The sequence below is a fragment of the Felis catus genome, chromosome E1, assembly GCF_018350175.1.
Source record: "Felis catus isolate Fca126 chromosome E1, F.catus_Fca126_mat1.0, whole genome shotgun sequence".
NCBI classification, from domain to species: domain Eukaryota; kingdom Metazoa; phylum Chordata; class Mammalia; order Carnivora; family Felidae; genus Felis; species Felis catus.
In genome coordinates this window covers 38,872,671-38,890,572 of record NC_058381.1, presented here as the reverse complement: position 1 = coordinate 38,890,572, position 17,902 = coordinate 38,872,671, and the positions used below count along the sequence as shown (strand labels likewise).

The 17,902-nt window shown below is 50.2% G+C and overlaps 1 protein-coding gene across 1 annotated transcript; it reads right to left on the bottom strand.

The window, feature by feature from the left end:
* Nucleotides 1-3,953: 3,953 nt before the first annotated feature.
* Nucleotides 3,954-7,254, bottom strand: LRRC3C (leucine rich repeat containing 3C). Its single transcript, XM_045044174.1, has 3 exons — nucleotides 7,060-7,254; nucleotides 5,256-5,305; nucleotides 3,954-4,887 (listed from the first exon to the last, which is right to left on the bottom strand). Exons 1-3 carry the CDS (start codon nucleotides 7,252-7,254, stop codon nucleotides 4,086-4,088), a joined length of 1,047 nt encoding a protein of 348 aa, XP_044900109.1. The 3' UTR covers nucleotides 3,954-4,085.
* Between the last annotated feature and the right edge of the window lie 10,648 nt (nucleotides 7,255-17,902).

Sequence of the window (17,902 nt, the reverse complement as noted above, 5' to 3'; positions counted from 1 at the left end):
TGAATGGGCTTGTCTTGGCATCTGTTTTGGAGCTCAAGGCCTCGCTCTGCTTTGCTTCCTGCCTTCCTGATTTGGGGGAGCCGTTGCTCATAGGCAGCAAGGTTGCTGGTGACAAAGACCCAGCAAGATGAGGTAAAACTGTTTGTAGTCGGAACTCCCCTGGGTCTAATGGGGGAGGCACAGCCCTCCCCTTGGAATAAGCTGTTGGGTTGCTTCTGGTTTTGATGCGGATATGCCCTCCCCTCTGTAGGAGAGCTCAGTGTTGCACTCGAAATGTCTGCATGTGAGCCCAAGACAGGAAGGGTGGGGGCTGCACCCCACCCATTGCTCCTTAACTGCCTCCCTTGGCTCCTGGGTACTCAGTCTGCTCTCTGTTCACTTCCTTTTGTAGATAACGTGGCTTTGTAGATGCTCAAGTCTCTGTGTCTGGGGTAGGTCTTGGTCTCCCCAGCTTCAGAGCTCCCCAGAGAGAAAAGACCCTGTTTCTTCCATAAGCCTGGGAGTTCCCCGAGAGTTAGGTTCCTGTCTCTCCCCCTCAGACTGGGAGCTCCTTCAGGGCCGCCCCAGGCTTCTGCTCTGCAGGGCAGGAAGAAATTGGTTTTGGAAGAGCTGAGCGAGGGACTCCTCTTCTCCCACACCTACATACAGCCTGCTAGCTCCAGGATGCTGCATGTGGGTGCTAAGCTGGGTCCTGCCCCAGACCTCCCGGGTTCTTCTGGACCAGATGTGTGGCTGGGCTCTCTTGGCACCTGGCAGCTTCGTTCCTGGCTCCCGCATGTCCCGGTAGGAGAGGTTGGTCTTGATGGAGTGCGTCTGTACCAGCCAGAAGTGTGAGAAGCAGACAGCAAAAATGAAACCGGCCAGCTGCCTACTTGGCATCTCAGAACATGGGTCCTATGATCTTTGGTCCCCGGTGGAGATAAGGATGGGGGAGAAACCAGTTATCTTACCCCTTGCTGCCTGCCTGGTGGACAAGCACAACTCAGAGGCCAGAGTGCAGAGGGAAGGGCTGAGGGCTTCAGTGATTGTTGCTCTGGGAGGGAGCATCTCTGAGTCTGTGGAGGCCCCACTCTGTCCAGCGTCCTATAATGTGCTGAGCTGAAGCTATAGCTTCTGATGCCCCCCTCCCACCAATTTCCAACTCAGGGACCCCAGCTGATGGGGGTAAAGGGGTCTCTCCCTAGGGAGAGGAGCCAATGAAGCATCTCCCCTGCCATCTCCATCTTCTGCCCCACTTGCCCTCCCTCTCCCTCTCCTGCCCTAGAACGCAAGAGGGAAAGGAATTTGAGCCAGAAGGGGCCATGGGGATAACTACCACGATGACACTATCCAGGGCTCTAGGACCCTTCCTCACCTGGGTTCCAGGCAAAGTTTCCCTCTCTGGATCCTTTCCCATCTGTGCTCAACTCTGAGAATTGGGGTTAGGTGTCTGGGCAGGGGAACCAACTCTGCAGATCTTAAAAGTGTCGTTTCTGCTTCTTGGGATGACAGGAAGTCAAATGAGGCTCCAGAGATGGACACAGATAATAGAGACTCGGGGCCCCACCTGTCCCCCAGGCTCTCACTCCCATAGGCCTACACAGTCTGTTTCCCAGGATCCAGTGAGATGTGTCCCAGCCTGATTCCAGGAGCGGGTGGGTGAGCAGAGTGGGACAGACAGTGGCAGGGGAGAAACTGATGGAGGGTATGATAGGATTTGGGCCAAGATTCCAAGGCCCAGGCCAGGGTGTGGCTGGGGTGGAGGTCAAACTGCAGCCGGAAACTGTCCACACTCTAGTTCTTTCCCTGTCCCTGAGCATCCCTGGAAGTGGGGAGGCCCATGTCTCCTGAGAAAAGGGGATAGGGGGGTGGGTCTCAGGTTTTTCTGAAATGAGTCAAGTTGAGACTTCCTGAATGATATGAGGGACCTCAGCCTTGGAGTGGTGGAGGGAGCCTCAGAGATGGCAAGAGAAGGGGCTGGGGATGCTGGAAAGGAGACAGGGAAATCAGGGTGGGTCAGAGGGACTGGGGAGGTAGTGGATTCCTCTTTGCTTCTTTAAAAAAAAATTTTTTTTTTAACATTTATTTATTTATTTATTTATTAAAAAAAATTTTTTTTTTCAGCATTTTTATTTTTGGGACAGAGAGAGACAGAGCATGAATGGGGGAGGGGCAGAGAGAGAGGGAGACACAGAATCGGAAACAGGCTCCAGGCTCCGAGCCATCAGCCCAGAGCCCGACGCGGGGCTCGAACTCACGGACCGCGAGATCGTGACCTGGCTGAAGTCGGACGCTTAACCGACTGCGCCACCCAGGCGCCCCAACATTTATTTATTTTTGAGACACAGAGAGACAGAGCATGAACAGGGGAGGGTCAGAGAGAGACACACACAGAATCCAAAACAAGCTCCAGGCTCTGAGCTGTCAGCACAGAGCCTGACGCAGGGCTCGAACTCATGGACTGCAAGATCATGACCTGAGCCAAAGTTGGCCACTTAACCGGCTGAGCCACCCAGGCACTCCTGTTTGCTTCTTCTTGAGCAGCCTCTCCATCTGTCCCAGAATCTGTCCCAAGCTGGGTGGAACCGTGGTTCAGTGGTTCTTATGTTCAGCTTCTGTTGGAGTTTCCATGAGATTCCCCAAAGCAGCGGTTTCCTCCACGGAGGCTGCATGGGTGGATCATGCTGCATGAGGGCAAGGGAGGGGGTGTGTTGACCCCTTTGGTCCCTTGAGAAGCCCATTTGGTGATAGGGATATCTCATATGGCCCCCCCTTCTTCAGGCAACTTGGTCTCCTCTGCCCCACGAGTTCTTTCATTAACTTTGAGCACATCTAGTTTCTCTGTACCCCCTGCTCAGATTCCCACTGAGAGAAATGAGAGATTGCCAGGAGGGTAACAGCTCCCTTTCCCTTTGCTTCCTATGCCCCGTCTAACAGACTGGAGGCTGCCAGCTGATCACTGATGCCTGGACCTTGCCCTCCTTCCCTCCTCCCTGTTTGTCCTCCCTCTAGCCTCCTCCCATTCTCCATTCTGGTTCCATTATCATTAATTCATAGGCCCTGGCATCCCTAGCAGATAGACTCTGGTGTCAGGAACTGGGAGGTAGGAGGGGAGAGAGGAGTTGGCATCCAACCCGGCGGGAGCACACGCCGCCAAAGTGGTGGCAGAGGCCGTGGTAAAGGGCTCCACACTTTCCCACTCCTCACTGTCAAGCCACGTGCATTCAATGAAATGAACAATAAGGAAGAGATCAGGAGCCTTAATAAAAGTGACTTTATTGAGTTGTCCAGTGATATTCTGGAGGTGGGAGACCCCCTCCGACTCCCGGTGACCCATCTTCAGCTCAGACATAGAGGAGACCACTCTTCCTCCAAGGGAAAGGATTCGGAAAGCCCATCAGTGTATAAAAGAGAGAGAAGAGAGATGGAGAGTCTCTGGAAAAGGAAGCAGAGGACTCTAAGCCAGGAGGCCCCCAAGAGAAGACATAGGGAGAGGAGCCTGGGGTCAAGAGAGAGGCAGGAAGTAAGGGGGAGCTTCTCCGTAGATGGAGAGAAGAGAGCAGGAGCCCACACAGTCCTTCTCAATCTGCACCCCAGTTTCTGACTTCCCCTCCAGCTTGGCCCACCATCCCCTTGCCCCTCTTTGCATCCTCTATTCCAGCCGCCAGGTAGGTCTTTTTGGTGCCCATACCTTCTAAGTTGTTTGCATCTTCTTTGACTTTGTTTACTGCTTTTTCGCTAGGGTCCTCCCTCTTCTGCCCAAAGCCCTTTTCATTCTTGAAATGTCAGTTCAGACATCCACACAGCCAGGCAGAGGCTTCCTCCTCCATGTTCTACCCGCACCCACCTCTGTTCTGTTGCCCCCCCCCCCCCCCACTGTGGACTCGGGAGCTTTGGGTCTCTGAGTCTAGCACAACCAGGCACAGTAGTCACCAAAGATGGTGTTGGTTGAGAGAGAGAGAGATCAGGTGTTTAGGGGAGACAGAGAAGGAAGTGGGGAGGAATTTGGGGGATGGGGGGCTGTAGAGGAGGCAGAGGGTTAGAAGAAAAGAGAGGGCACGGCGGTTGGAGTGTGGGGCATGGGGCTGGAGGAGTGGCCCTGGTCCTCAGACCACTGTGCTGAGGGTAGAGGAGTCCTCAGAGCGCACGGGCAGCACGGGGGCCGGCTTGAGGGGACGTCGAGTCTCATCCCGGTTCTGCCACACGTAGTGCGCCAGATAAGCCACCACGAGCACCAGCCAGCCCCCCATGGTGACCAGCAGGGCTACATCAGTGCTCCGCTGGGCCCCACCCCGCCCCGTCCCACACAGCTCTTCCTCCCCTGCCAGCGGCAGGAACTCTTGCCCCACGAGGTCTGGTCGGGCTCCGGGGCCACACACGATGCCTGTTCCAGTGTCCGGTGCCAGCCTCACCTGCCTGAGCACCTCCTGGAGGGCACAGTCACAGCGCCACGGGTTGGCGGATAGATTCACTTGGATCTTCAGGCCCACGAAGGCCTCCACAGGCACCGAGGCCAGCTGGTTGGCAGAGAGGTCAAGGTGGCGCAGACTGCCTGCCAGACCCTGGAAAGCAGCCCCTGAGAGGTGGACAAGGGCATTATGGGACAGATCCAGCTCCTCCAGGACAGGCAGGTGCTGGAAGGCTCCAGCTGGCACTGATGCCAGCCGGTTGGCATCCAGGTAGAGCTTGCGGGTGTCGTTGGGGATGCCGGTGGGCACAGCACTCAGGCCTGCCTGGCTGCAGCGGAATGTCCTCTCACCAGCTTCTTCTGCCACGTAGCAGCCCTGAGGAGGCACCCAGGGGCTGGGCACCGTGCCACCTGTGCCTAGCACCAGCAGGAGAGAGAGGAGGTGACTGGCTGGTGGGAGCATGGCCAAATATTGGCATAGTCCTGGAGTGCAGTAGGATCTGGGGAAGAAAAGCCCCATAAAGGAAGAATGAGTCAAAAGAATTCCATTCCCCACTGCCAGCTCTCTCTTCCGGAGGTCCCCTGTGGGGTCTCTGTGGGCGGGGGCCTGCCTTTGGGGGTTCTGTCAGGCCTGGGTGACTTTAGCTTCTTCTTTGGGGTTTGGGGTTCCTTTTTCAGGCCCTTTGGGTAAAAGATTCCCCTGGGCCTGAAATTTTTCTAGCGACTCTTTGATTCTGGAGGGCTAATCTATGAAGTTCCATAGTCCAAGGCCCTGTTGGTCACTCTGGGTCTGGGAGCTCCTAAGGCTTTGCTTCTGCCCATGTACTGATCTCCCTTATTGGAATAAAGTCTTTTTCTACCAACCTACCTGGGTGGCTGCCAGGTGGGCTCCGTAGGCAGCTGAGGGCCAGATTGGCACTAGGGTGAAGGAGACAAGGAAGACAGATCAGCGAGCAGATGTCAGGGCATTCAGCTAGACTAGGTGACTACGCCTGCTTTCTGTGCCCGTCTCCCCCTTTTCCTGGAGCACCTGCCCCCTGCCTGCCCCAGCTTTGTCCTCTCCACTCTACTCTTCCTCTCCCCCACCCTCCTCCTCTCAACCTCTCACCCCTGTTGATGGGAGAGTCTTCTCCTGTGTTCCCTCTCCCCGGAAGTAGTCTCCCTGCTGCCCGGCTCTAGAGAACCGCTTCCTTCTCTAGAAGCCCTGTTTGCTCGTAGCTGCTGGAAGTTGGGGGCTGGGCCCCAAGAGTGTTGAGTTTCCTGGCATGTGACTCCGGGCCCCAGGTGTCAGATACCTGAGCCATGGCCTGGCCAGGCGATGCCAAGACAGGGCAGATCCTGGACCCTGATGAACTCTGTCATGGGGAGACCAGGCCCCAATTCCTTTCTCTGCTTCAGGCTCCCCTCCCAAGGCCTTGACATTGTCGTCTTCTGTCCCTCTTCTCCCAGCTGAGACTTCCTCCAGGCTGAGACTCCGCCTCTCACAACCTCTGCTGCTTGCCCACAGCCTGGCCCAGCAGAAGGATCCCTGCTTGGCAGGCCTGGGGGGCAGAATTGGGGTGGGCCCCATCTCACACCCATTGCCTCCAGCAGCCATCTCCCCCAATTCGGTCCCTCCCTCACTCTCCTTTTCTGTCTTACTGTGTCCTATGCCACCTTCTTCCACAGTGAACAAACTTCCCTCAGTCTTTTCCTTGGAAATCTTGTCTGTCTCCAGAGCACCTCATCTCCTGGCTCCTCTCAGAGTGTCCAACGCTCTTGCCTGATTGGCAGGCCTCCCTGTTTTAGTTTGTTCTCTGCACGGCTGGTAGATGGCCCCTCTAGAGTTAGAAGGGGTTCTTCAAGGCATCTGAAGTCATATGGTCACTACAAGTTTTCCTGATGATTTTCTGTGTTGGGTTGGAGCTGACTCCAGTTGTCTCTGTTTGCTAGAGCCCTGGGCCCCCAAGTTGGTCCTGTTAAGTCTCCCTCACGTCTGGGAGGGCTCATTTCCCAGGGTCTCTTGATCCTAACCACCATTTGCAGCCCATGCCATCCCATTACAGCACCTTCTCGCAATGCAGTAAAAGAGGACAGGAGAGCAGCGTGTCACAGAGACTTGCACAAAGGAGACTAAGGTCATATGCTGTGGAGACCCTTCTGAGAAGGAAAGCCTCGCTGGATTTTGTAAGAGACTATATGAATGACCAGAGCTGGACACACAATTTCAGGGCCCAGTGCAAAATGAAAACATAGGGCCCCTTGTTCAAAAACTGAGAACTTCAAGATGGCAACAGCAGATTGTAAAACCAAGTGCAGGGCCCTTCTGAGTGTGGGGCATGGGGCCCCGTGGGACTGTACAGGCCACATGTCCGTGAAGCTGGCCCTGGAGGTGACCTTTGAAGAAGCAGTTTCAGAAGCGTGATGGGGGCCAGAATCCGATATTGGATGATATCATCTCTGGAGATAATTCACCACTGACTCATTCTTGTGACGTCAACAGGGGCATTTCTCAGACTCACACTTGTCCAAGAAATCAGATAAGACACATTTTCTACACTTGGGCAGGAGAAGCAAGAATTTTGTCTGTGGATTGCTTGTTAGTTGCTTGTTAGGCACTCTGCCACTGAATGCTTGGGTGTCCGTTTTGGGATTGTGGCTGAATGTGGAACAGCAGACATTTGGAATCCTACCTCACACTGTTCTTCTCTCACACTGGCCAGGAGTTTAGCTAAATAAGGCACAAGAGTTGAGCATGGCTGTTGATAGAGCGATCTTCTCAGACTAGGGAAGCTTCCAAGGAAGAGCAGGCCTGGCGTGCCCAGCACAGCAGCTGCGGGAGAAGCGGGCAGTGTGTGTAGATAGGAGAGTCCAACTGGAGCATTCATGTGGTTAGTGGAGGGTGGCTAAGCGCAGTGCTCAGCGGAGAAGGAACTGAGAGGGAGGGGGAAGCACACAAGACGGCGCACATTGCAGGCCGGGGGTTGACAAAGTTGGGGCAGAAATTCTTCTCTGCCACTCATTCATCCGTTCAGTGAGGATTTCCTGTGTGCCTCATGTTCCAAGAACTGTGCTCATGGAAGGGGACGCAGACCCTGCTCTTAAGGTGCTGGGACTTCAGCAGTGGTTAACCCAGCCTGCACATCAGAACCACTTGGAGGTCTCTTACAAATTAGTTGTGCTTGGGCTTCGCCAGGACCAATTAAATTCAGAGTTCTGTGGCTAGGGTCTAGGCACTCAAAAACTCCCGAGGCATTTCTGGGGTGCCTAGGTGGTTCTGATGGTTAAGCATCTAACTCTTTTAAAAAATTTTTTTTTTTTTTTACATTTTTTTTTTCAACGTTTATTTATTTTTGGGACAGAGAGAGACAGAGCATGAACGGGGGAGGGGCAGAGAGAGAGGGAGACACAGAATCGGAAACAGGCTCCAGGCTCTGAGCCATCAGCCCAGAGCCCGACGCGGGGCTCGAACTCACTGACCGCGAGATCGTGACCTGGCTGAAGTCGGACGCTTAACCGACTGCGCCACCCAGGCGCCCCTTAAAAAATTTTTTAATGTTTATTTATTTTTGAAAGAGAGAGAGAGAGAGAGAGAGGTAGAGAGAGAGGGAGACATAGAATCTGAAGCAGGCTCCAGGCTTTGAGCTGTCAGCACAGGGCCTGACGCAGGCCTCGAACTGACAGACCAGGAGATCATGACCTGAGCTGAAGTCAGACGTTTAACCGACTGAGCCACCCACATGCCCCAAAGCGTCTCACTCTTGATTTCAGCTCAGGTCATGATCTCACCGTTCCTGGGATCAAGCCCCATGCTGGGCACTGCGCTGACAGCACAGAACCTGCTTGGGATTCTCACTCTCTCTCTCTCTCTCTGCCCCATCCCCCTCTCGAAACAAATAAATAAACTTAAAAAAAAAAAAAAGAAAAAGCTCCCCAGGCATTTCTAATGTGCAGCCTGAGCTGAGAACTGCCAGTCTGGAAGTAAACATGGGCTTGTTGATACATGCCTCCAAATGTATTAATGTGATGTGTGTCATAACTGACGTGTGTACGAGGCGCTTTAAAGCCCAGAGAGAGAATAAATAACACTGAAAGAATCTGCTGTCTGTCAACTCGGTATTGTAGGGGAGGTGACATTTCCCCTCTTCCCTCTTAGAGCTTTTCAGTTGGGCCTGAGAGTTGAACTCTAACACAGATCAAGAGGAGAAAAACACACATTTATGTAAGCATTATGAGACACAGGAGCCCTTGACAGGAAATGAAGACCCAAAGAGGTGGCAAATTGCAAATACTTCTCTACCAGGTTGAATAAAGAGAGGGAATTGTGGAAAAGTAACTAAAATGTATGGGGAGGCTAGAGAAAGAGAAAAATTATTTTTTTATTTTTATTTATTTTTTTTTCAATGTTTATTTATTTTTGGGACAGAGAGAGAGAGCATGAACGGGGGAGGGGCAGAGAGAGAGGGAGACACAGAATCGGAAACAGGCTCCAGGCTCTGAGCCATCAGCCCAGAGCCTGACATGGGGCTCGAACTCACAGACCGCGAGATCGTGACCTGGCTGAAGTCGGACGCTTAACCGACTGCGCCACCCAGGCGCCCCAAAATTATTTTTTTTAACAAGTTCTGTTTGTACAGAATTGTCTCAGCTTTGACTCCCTATTGAATGTTCCTTTTCTCCCTATACAGGAGGGCATCTTTCACTTGGGAGTTTTGTCTCCTGTTTTCAGGGGAAAAGGGGGGGAGATTAGAATGCCCTTCTTGCCATCTGTTGTTTTTTTATGTGAATTGAGCTCAAAATAATCCTAATGTCAAAGTGGCATATTTGGGGGTGGCGTCATTCTGCCACCCTTCAATATCCATGCGTTATTTCCTTCCTTGATAACGCCTGCTGATTTGGGAGTAGTTCCTCCTGATAGAGCCTGATTGGTCCTCTCGGTCTATCAGAAATCCCTTTGCCCATTTTCCCAGCCTCCTTTGTGGCCAGGGGTGGGGGTGGTGCAGTTTTGATCAATAGCATCTAGGGGGAAGTCTGCTGAAGGGGTTTCTGGGACAGTCTTTGATTTGTTTATAAAAGAGGATGGACTAAACCCTCCCTTTCTCCCTGCGGTTTTCTCCCTGCTTTGAACAGGGAGGATCAACCACAGCTATCCTGTGACCCTGAGGCAACAAAGCAGAAAGGAAAGGTCAAGAGCATCACTGAGAAATAGGCCTGAATATCACTGAGCCACTCAACCAACACTAGCAACCGCCAGCTACTTTCACTCTGTGAGAAAAATAAACCCCTGCTTCAGTGCTTTTCAACTTCGCTTCACATTAGACTATGGGAGGTTTTGAAACCTACTGGTGCCTGTGCCCACCACAGAGATTCTGATTTAATTGGTCTGGCATGTGTCCAGTGGACAGGGACTTTTAAAAGCTCCTTAGATGACTCTACTGGCAACTGAGGGTTAGACTCATTCCTTTGCTTGGGTTTTCCGTGCTTTCAGCTGGGAGCATTTTTACCTGATACACTAACTTTTCCAGGCTATCAGGGAAGACTTTACCAAGAAGTGACATCTGTGCTGGGTCTTCAAGGCCGAGTTCATCAGGTGGGGAAGCGGAGTATGTACAAGAGCAAGGGAGCATGAGAAGCTTTGGCTTCTCCTAGACGATAGAATGGAGGAGTAGTAGCAAAGGCCATGGTTAAAGTGGAAAGTGGAAAGGGACCTGATCCTTTTCGTCTTGTATACCATGTAAGAATCGAGACTTGATTTAGTGACTGGTAGATTACAGGTTTTAAAATTAGCTTTGAGGGGCTCCTGGGTGGCTCAGTTGGTTAAGCGTCCAACTCTCGATTTCAACTCAGGTCATGAAATCAAAACTTTAAAAATAAATAAATAAATAAACTTTAAAAATAAATAAATAAATAAAATTAACTTTGATAATTGGATCGCTTTCTGGTTGTGTGGAGGATGTATTGGTGGAAGAAAGACTAATTACTGCGACAGTCCACGTGGGACATGGTAAAGGCCTGAGTGGACGCCATGACACAGGACTAAAGAATGTTCCATTCTTTGCCATGTCTTCTGGGGTGTGTGGGAAAACTCTCGGGCCAGGCCCAAGACCATTTGCTCCATTGGGTGCATCCCTCCCCAATCCCCTTGTGCCTTTGGTGCTCTGGATCTCATGTTCTCTGAGATCTCTTCCAGCCTGAAGTTCAGGGTATCTATGATGGTGGGGCAGGGAAGAGGTTGAGGCATGGCAGGGCCTGGCTCCCAAGTTCAGGGCCAAGGAGAGTAGGCCTCCAGGGCCCCATCTTGGGTGGGCTGTGTCAGGGCTCCTCCTTCCAAGGGCAGTAATTCCATTCCCCTAAGATGTGACGTTGGAGGAGAGAAAGTAGGCCTCCTGGTCCCTGTCTCCCTGATATGGGAAGTGCCCACATACAGCCTGGATAGAGGAAGATAATTGAAAGGAAAGGAGGGCTATATAGCTACTCTACCTATCATGTCAGCAAGGGACCCCTCTAATGCCAGTTTACTGGGTAGTTTGGCAGGAGGGGCAACAAACTTTCCTTTGCTGGAAAGTTCCTTGTGGAAAATGGCAAAGGGGGGTGTGCAGTTTATGCTCCCATCCATCTGTCATTTGTTCAGTGCACACCTGCTGGGCCTCTTAGTCATCAGGGGATGCAGAGAGAAGTAAAATGCCCCCTAGACAATGGGGGAAGACAGACATGTGCACAAAAACAGCCCCCTGAGAGCCTAGGGGTGAGCTGTAGCTGAGGTGTTTACAGAGGTCAGAGGCATCTGGAAGTCAAAGCAGGATACTCTGCCTGGATAGTTGGGGAAGGCTTCACAGAGAAGGTGACAGGTGAGGGAGGCCTTGAGGTGACAGGTGAGGAAAGGAGTCTACCAAATAGAAAAAGATAGGAGGAAAAAAGCGTTATAGACTGAGATAAGAGCAAGAAAGAGCAAGGTATTTCTGACAATGGTCAGGAGCTCAGAGTGGCTGTATCTGGGATGTGTGGATCGTTATATCCTTCAGCTAACATTCACTGAGAACCCACTGTGTGGAGGAAACGCATATGAGTAAAACAGAGAACAAGCAGTCCACCAGGGGAAGCGGGTGTATAGCAGATAACTTAAATATAGCGCCCTCGGTGCCAATAGAAGGCTTTACAAGGCACCTATGGGAACATGAGGGACATGCTGGACAGGGGGTGTGGCCAGGAGTGGATTAGGGGAGAAATATCCCTTCCTTAGCTGTGTGACCTCTGGTAGAATATTTATTTATTTATTTACTTATAACATTTATTTATTTTTGAGAGAGAGAGCCAGACAGAGCACGAGTGAGGGAGGGGCAGAGAGAGAGGGAGACCCAGAATCCGAAGCAGGCTCCAGGCTCTGAGCTGTCAGCCCAGCTTAACCGACTAAGCCACCCAGGCGCCCCTGGAATATTTAAACTCTCTGTACTACAATTTTCCCATTTGTAAAGTGAGGAAAATAAAAATATCTACTTCACAGGGCCGTTTTAAAGATTAAGAGACAGTTAAGCGTCTGAGTCTTGATTTCGGCTCGGGTGGTGATCCCGGGGATATGGGATCAGGCTCTGCACTCAGTGAACGGCCTGTTTGAGATTCTCTCTCTCCCTCTGCCCCTCTCCTCCACTCATACTCTCTCTTTCTCTTTTTCTTTAAAGTTAAAAAAAAATATATATTAACACATGTGTTTATGTATTTATAGATGTGAAGCCCTTTGCCCAATACTTGGAACACAGCCAACACTGAATAACGTTAGCTGTTACTGATGGAGGAGTGGGCGTTAGGGGAGGAAGGTGATCTGGGGCAGCTGTCACAGTGGATTTCTAGAGAGGTGGGGCCTGATCCCTCTGGATGGGCACTCGGGGACTTCTTATAGTCACTGTTGATCTGTAATATTTGCAGTTTTCTAGCCTACTTTTTTTCCCCCCCGGGGAGAAAATGTCAATTGTCCATACCAAAGTATGCAGATTGAGGGGTGCCTAAAGAACAGCCCTGCTCTTGGTTCCCAGACAGAGGTTCCGGATCCCAGGCCTTGGTTCTGGGCCCTGGCCTGCTTGGCCCTCTCCCTCAGCAGCCCCAAATAGCCAACCACAGGGCTGGGTGAGGGGTGGAGAGTGAGGGCCTGGCGATGCACCCTGTTTCTCGCCAGCTCAGAGCTCTCACTCAGTGTTTCTTTGTCTGCTTAGCATCACCGCCCCCCACTCCACCTCTGCTACCCCATGCCTGGGGTGCCCCCCACCGAAACCCAAACTCAACTGCCAATGAAATAAACAGCTTTTTTTTCCCCTTTGTATTTGCTCTGGGTGTGACCTCTACACCTCCCCTTCAGGAAGGAGGGAGGTGAGGTAGGGAGAGCAGTGGGGGAAAGGAATGAATTGGAGGGGAGTGAGAGGTGGTTAAGAGTGGAGGGGTGCCATGATTTCCCCCCAGGGGTCAGGGAAAGGGGCTCTGTTTCTTGACGCCCCACCTCCTCACTTCTCATCGTCTTGGGAATGTGCTCCCAGTTTATTTCTCCGCCCACGTTTGCTATCTCGGCCCACACGGTTGTATCTGTGGCAAGCAGAGGCCACGCCACCCTGCCAGATGGAAACACCAAGGCTGGGGAATGTGTCTATCTCAGCAGACTAGGGAGCTCCCAGAGGGCAGGAGAGCCTGTGAAAGTGACTCATTGGGTTTTAAAAACACAAACACATTTCATAAAAAATTTAAAACTAATAATTTCACATTACACAAAGATTGACACTGGAGAGTGAAAAAGATCACTCCCAACCCCTCCATCCGAACACAAGATCTGTTTTTATTTTGTCGAAGTTGCACAGCCTAGGAAAGCAGATGTTCAGATTCCATGGACATGCACAATGGATTAATAAGAGGTAGTGATGCAGAAAAGTTGGGGTTTGGAGCTGATGGCCAAGAAAGAATTCTTGAGACATCTTCGATGTAAAAAGGTGTTTTTATTAAAGCACGGGGACAGGACCCATGGGCAGAGAGAACTGTACTTGGGGCATGAGGAGTGACTGATTATATAAGATTTTCTATCTTGTGGAGGGGAAGGTGATGACAGAGTTCCATGAAATTGAATCTATAGGTTTCTGTAAGTTGGCTATTGATAAAATTGCTTTTTTTCCCTTGTAAATCATTAAGATAGTTGTAAATTGATGGAGACTCATGTCCTGCCTTACTGTGATTTCTATCGGTTAACCACTTGTTTTTCTCTTTCCTCTGTTCTTGGGCAGCAGGAGAGCCTTAGGAAGGTCACATGCATATTCCACCTCCGGGGGATTGGGTTGGGTGTTAGCCTGTGCTTTGCCCTCAGCTTGCCTTTTGCTCCCTCATCAGTAATACAGAGCACTTACTATGTATCAGCAATTGTGAAGTGCTACACATCTATTGAGCCATTTATTCTTCCCAACGATATGAGGTAGGCATTATCATGATCATCACCATCTCTGTTTAGAAAGAAGGTAACTGACAGGGTACCCGGATGGCTCAGTCGGTTGAGCGTCCGACTTCAGCTCAGGTCATGATCTCGTGGTACATGAGTTTGAGCCCCGCGTCGGGCTCTGTGCTGACAGCTCAGAGCCTGGAGCCTGCTTCGGATTCTGTGTCTCCCTCTCTCTCTGCCCCTTCCCCACTTTCACTCTGTCTCCCTCCCTCAAAAATAATTAAACATTTTTAAAAAGAAAAAAGAAATGAGGTAACTAAAACACAGAGAGGTTCAGTGACTTGCCCAAGGCCACACAGCTAGTAAGTACAGGAGCTGGTTGTTGAACCCTGGCATTCTGGGGCCAGGATCTCACTGGTGTTGCTCTACTTTTTCTTATCATCATCACTAGTGCATATGCAGGTTTAGAGAAGCTTTTATTATGGACAATTTCAAACATAAAAAAGTAGAAAAAATAATATAAGGAGTCCCATGTCCCCATTTCCCAGTTTCAACAATTATCACCTCATAGCTCATCTTGTTTCTTTTTATTCCCCCAAGTCCCTAGCCCAGATTATTTTGAAGCAAATCCAATCATCGTATCATTTCATCCACTTATATTTTAGTATATATTTCTAAAAGATTAGGAGGACTTTTCTTTTTCTTTTTCTTTTTTTTTAATTTTTTTTTTAACGTTTATTTAGTTTTGAGACAGAGCATGAACGGGGGAGGGTCACAGAGAGAGGGAGACACAGAATCTGAAACAGGCTCCAGGCTCTGAGCTGTCGGCACAGAGCCCGACGCGGGGCTTGAACCCACGGACCGTGAGATCATGACCTGAGCCGAAGTCGGACGCTTAACCGACTGAGCCACCCAGGCGCCCCAGGAGGACTTTTATTTTTAAAAAATTACAACGCCTTAAAAATTATTATTCCTTAGGAGTGCCTGGGTGGCTCCATCTGTTAAGTGACTCTTGATCTCGGCTCAGGTCATGATCTCATAGGTCGTGGGATTAGCCCTGAGTTGGGCCCTGCGCTGATGGTGCGGAGCCTGTTTGGGATTCTCTCTCTCCCTCTCTCTTTCTGCCCCTCCCTTGCTTGTGCTCTCTCTCTCTCAAGACAAATAAACTTAAAAAAAATTAAAATAAAATCTTAAGGGCGCCTGGGTAGCACAGTCGGTTAAATGTCTGACTCTTGATTTTGGCTTAGGTTGTGATCTCACTGTTCCTGAGATCAAGCCCCAGTCTCCAAGTTGGGCTCTGTGCTGACAGCAAGGAGCCTGCTTGGGATTCTCTCTCTCCCCCTCTCTCTCCCCTCTCCCATGTGCGTGCTTGCTCTCTCTCTCAAAATAAATAAATAAACATTAAAAAAAATTATTCCTTAATATCATCAATTTGAAGAGTCAGTATTCAAATTTCCCTGATAATAAACCTTTTTTTTTTTTTTTTTTTTTTTTGAAGTTGGTTTGCTTCAGTCAGGATCCAGATATGGCTTTTGGCTGAAATATTGCTTGATATAAAAAAATTTTTTTTTAATTTTATTTATTTTTAGAGAAAGAGAACACAAGCGGGAGAGAGGGGCAGAGGGAGAGAGAGAATCTCAAGCAGACTCTATGCTCTGCACAGAGCCTGATGGTGGGGAGGGGGGGCTCTATCCCAAGATGACACTGGGATCATAACCTGAGCCTAAATCAAGAGTTGGACGTTTAACTGACTGAGCCACCCAGGCACCCCAAATTTGTTTTAATCTGTAAGTCTTTTCCTCTTTTTTTCCCTTTCCAATTTATTTGTTAAGGGAATTGGATGTTTGTTCTAGTTTCCCTTTTCCTAGATTTTGCTGACTGCATCTGGGGCAATACTCATGCTATTTTCTCCCCCTGATCTTTTCATATAACCTAGCAAACATTTTCCTATACTGCCCCATGGTTTTCACAACCGTTAACTCTACAGCCTCATAGTATGCCATCCAGTGGATATACAATAATATTTTTCTCGGGCATTTAGGTTGCTTTCCATTTTCCGCTGTTATAAAAAATGCTGGAATGAACATCCTCCCACATAGTACACGGGATGTACTTCCTTAGAATATGCTACCAGAAATGTAATCATAGCTCCAAGGCCTGAATGATTTTTCAGCCTCTTGGCACATATTACCAATGGTTTGTCCAAGGGGTTGTGCCTTCCCCAGCACCGCATAAAAGTGCTGTCACTCATTCAGTACTTAGGCCTATTCAGGGCTGAAGGATGTTTGGTAAAGGCAGGGTAATTATGAGGGCAGAGAGCTAGAGAAGGAGAAAGATGATGACAGGGACTCAGGCTAAATTAAGCAGAGAGTGATCTACAATTTACCACAGACCCAGAGTGAGTCAGAACTCTGTTCATTCCCATTGTGAAAAAAGCTTGATAACAGGAGTTATTAATAGGGCATAGCATGTCGGGTAATCTTTCCGTTAGACTACGCATTAGTCAGGCCCTTATTTGAGACGTAGGTCCAGTCTGGGTCACTGAACTTCGCAGAGGTGTGAGGAAACTGGCAAAGATCCGGAGGGTTCGAGCAACTTGAAGGATGATGGAAGAATTCCAGAGAAAAGTCAAAGGAGTCAAGTAGGCTCACTTTGGAAAAAATAAAGACATCTTTTTTTGCCTCCGTGCTGGGAGGTTTCTGTAGAAAGGCCAACACTCAGTTGTTGGCTCATGTCTTCAGAAGGCTGACTACACAAAATGGGTGAAGCAGGAGAAACTTCTGTATAAGGTAGAACTTTTTCAGACTCTGGGGTGATTATTTAGGTCTTGGGATGAGTGCTCTTTGGTCATTGGCCCTGGAAATATTTGAGAAGATTCCTGTTCTTCTGCTCCAAGTGGTTCAGATATCCACCTGCTTCCTGCCCACTAGGTGCCTCTGGGGGCCCCCTCCAACTTGTGAAGGCTGTTTCCTGGCAGTCTCCTGAGGAAGGGTAGGTGAGGTCTGAGAGAAGTGCTCCCCAGCCTCCCTGTCCTTTCTGTCCCCTCACATTTATTTCAGGTGTGTTTACAGCCCACCAGGCTGGCATGTCATGGTGTCATCTGATCCTGCTATTCCAGCCCTGCCATACGGAGTGGACTTAGAAGCTGGGTGGGGGCAATGAAAACCACTTAAACCAGCCCCTTTTGGTGGCATGAAGAGTGGGACTGACCCAGGAGACCTGGGAAGCCATTTAGTTCAACTTCCTACAGAATAGCTTCCTACCATGCAACAGGTGCTTTACATACATTCTTTTGAATTTCACAGGTGTAGAACTGGAGATGAAGACAAGTTATTTGCTCGGGGTCACACTGCTGGTAAAGGTGTGCCTATGTTATGCTGGCCTGGAAATAAAATCTGTGCCCTTGCCTTTGGGGCATGCAGCTGTGAAACCTGCTGCCCAGAGGTGGAGCCTCCCACCCAAAGCCACACAAGCTGACCTGGGACTGGAATTAAGGCTCCTAACTATTCATCAAGGAGTCTTCCCAAGAGGTCCTCTTCTGAGGCCTCACATGGGGAGGCCAAGAATGTGGCCTGGCCCATGCCAGCCTGGCTCAAGTTAAATGAAGAGTAACCAGTCTCTGGACAAATGCTGCCCATTGGCTACATTATCTGCCCTCTGGACTCTGACCTTAACCAACATAGTGAGAAGCCAGCTTCCAGGAAGGCCTGGCAGGGCAACGGGGCCTGCTAGTCTGTTTCCCTTGAAGCTAATCTGCGGCCAGGGCCGAGCCAGTTAGGTGTTAAGTGGAAAAACACTGACGTGGGGTCAGAATCTCTGGGCTCTGGTCTATGCTGGGACCCAGCAGGGACCTATGGCAACTTAAAATTCTGAATTTCCTGATCTCAAAACCAAGCAAGACTAAACCGCACTTGGAGCGCGCTGACGCAAAAGCGGGAATTGTTACACCCCAAAGCAATACCACCCTCTGATGTTAGTTTCCCGGGCTACTGAAACGTCCGGCCCAGCAGCCCCAGCGAGGCCGAGACTGCAGCAGAGGCAGAAAACTACAACTCCCAGGAGGCACCGGTCCCCCACCCCGCACGCAGGCAGGCTGAGAAACTACAACTCCCAGGAAGCACTGGGTGGGACGG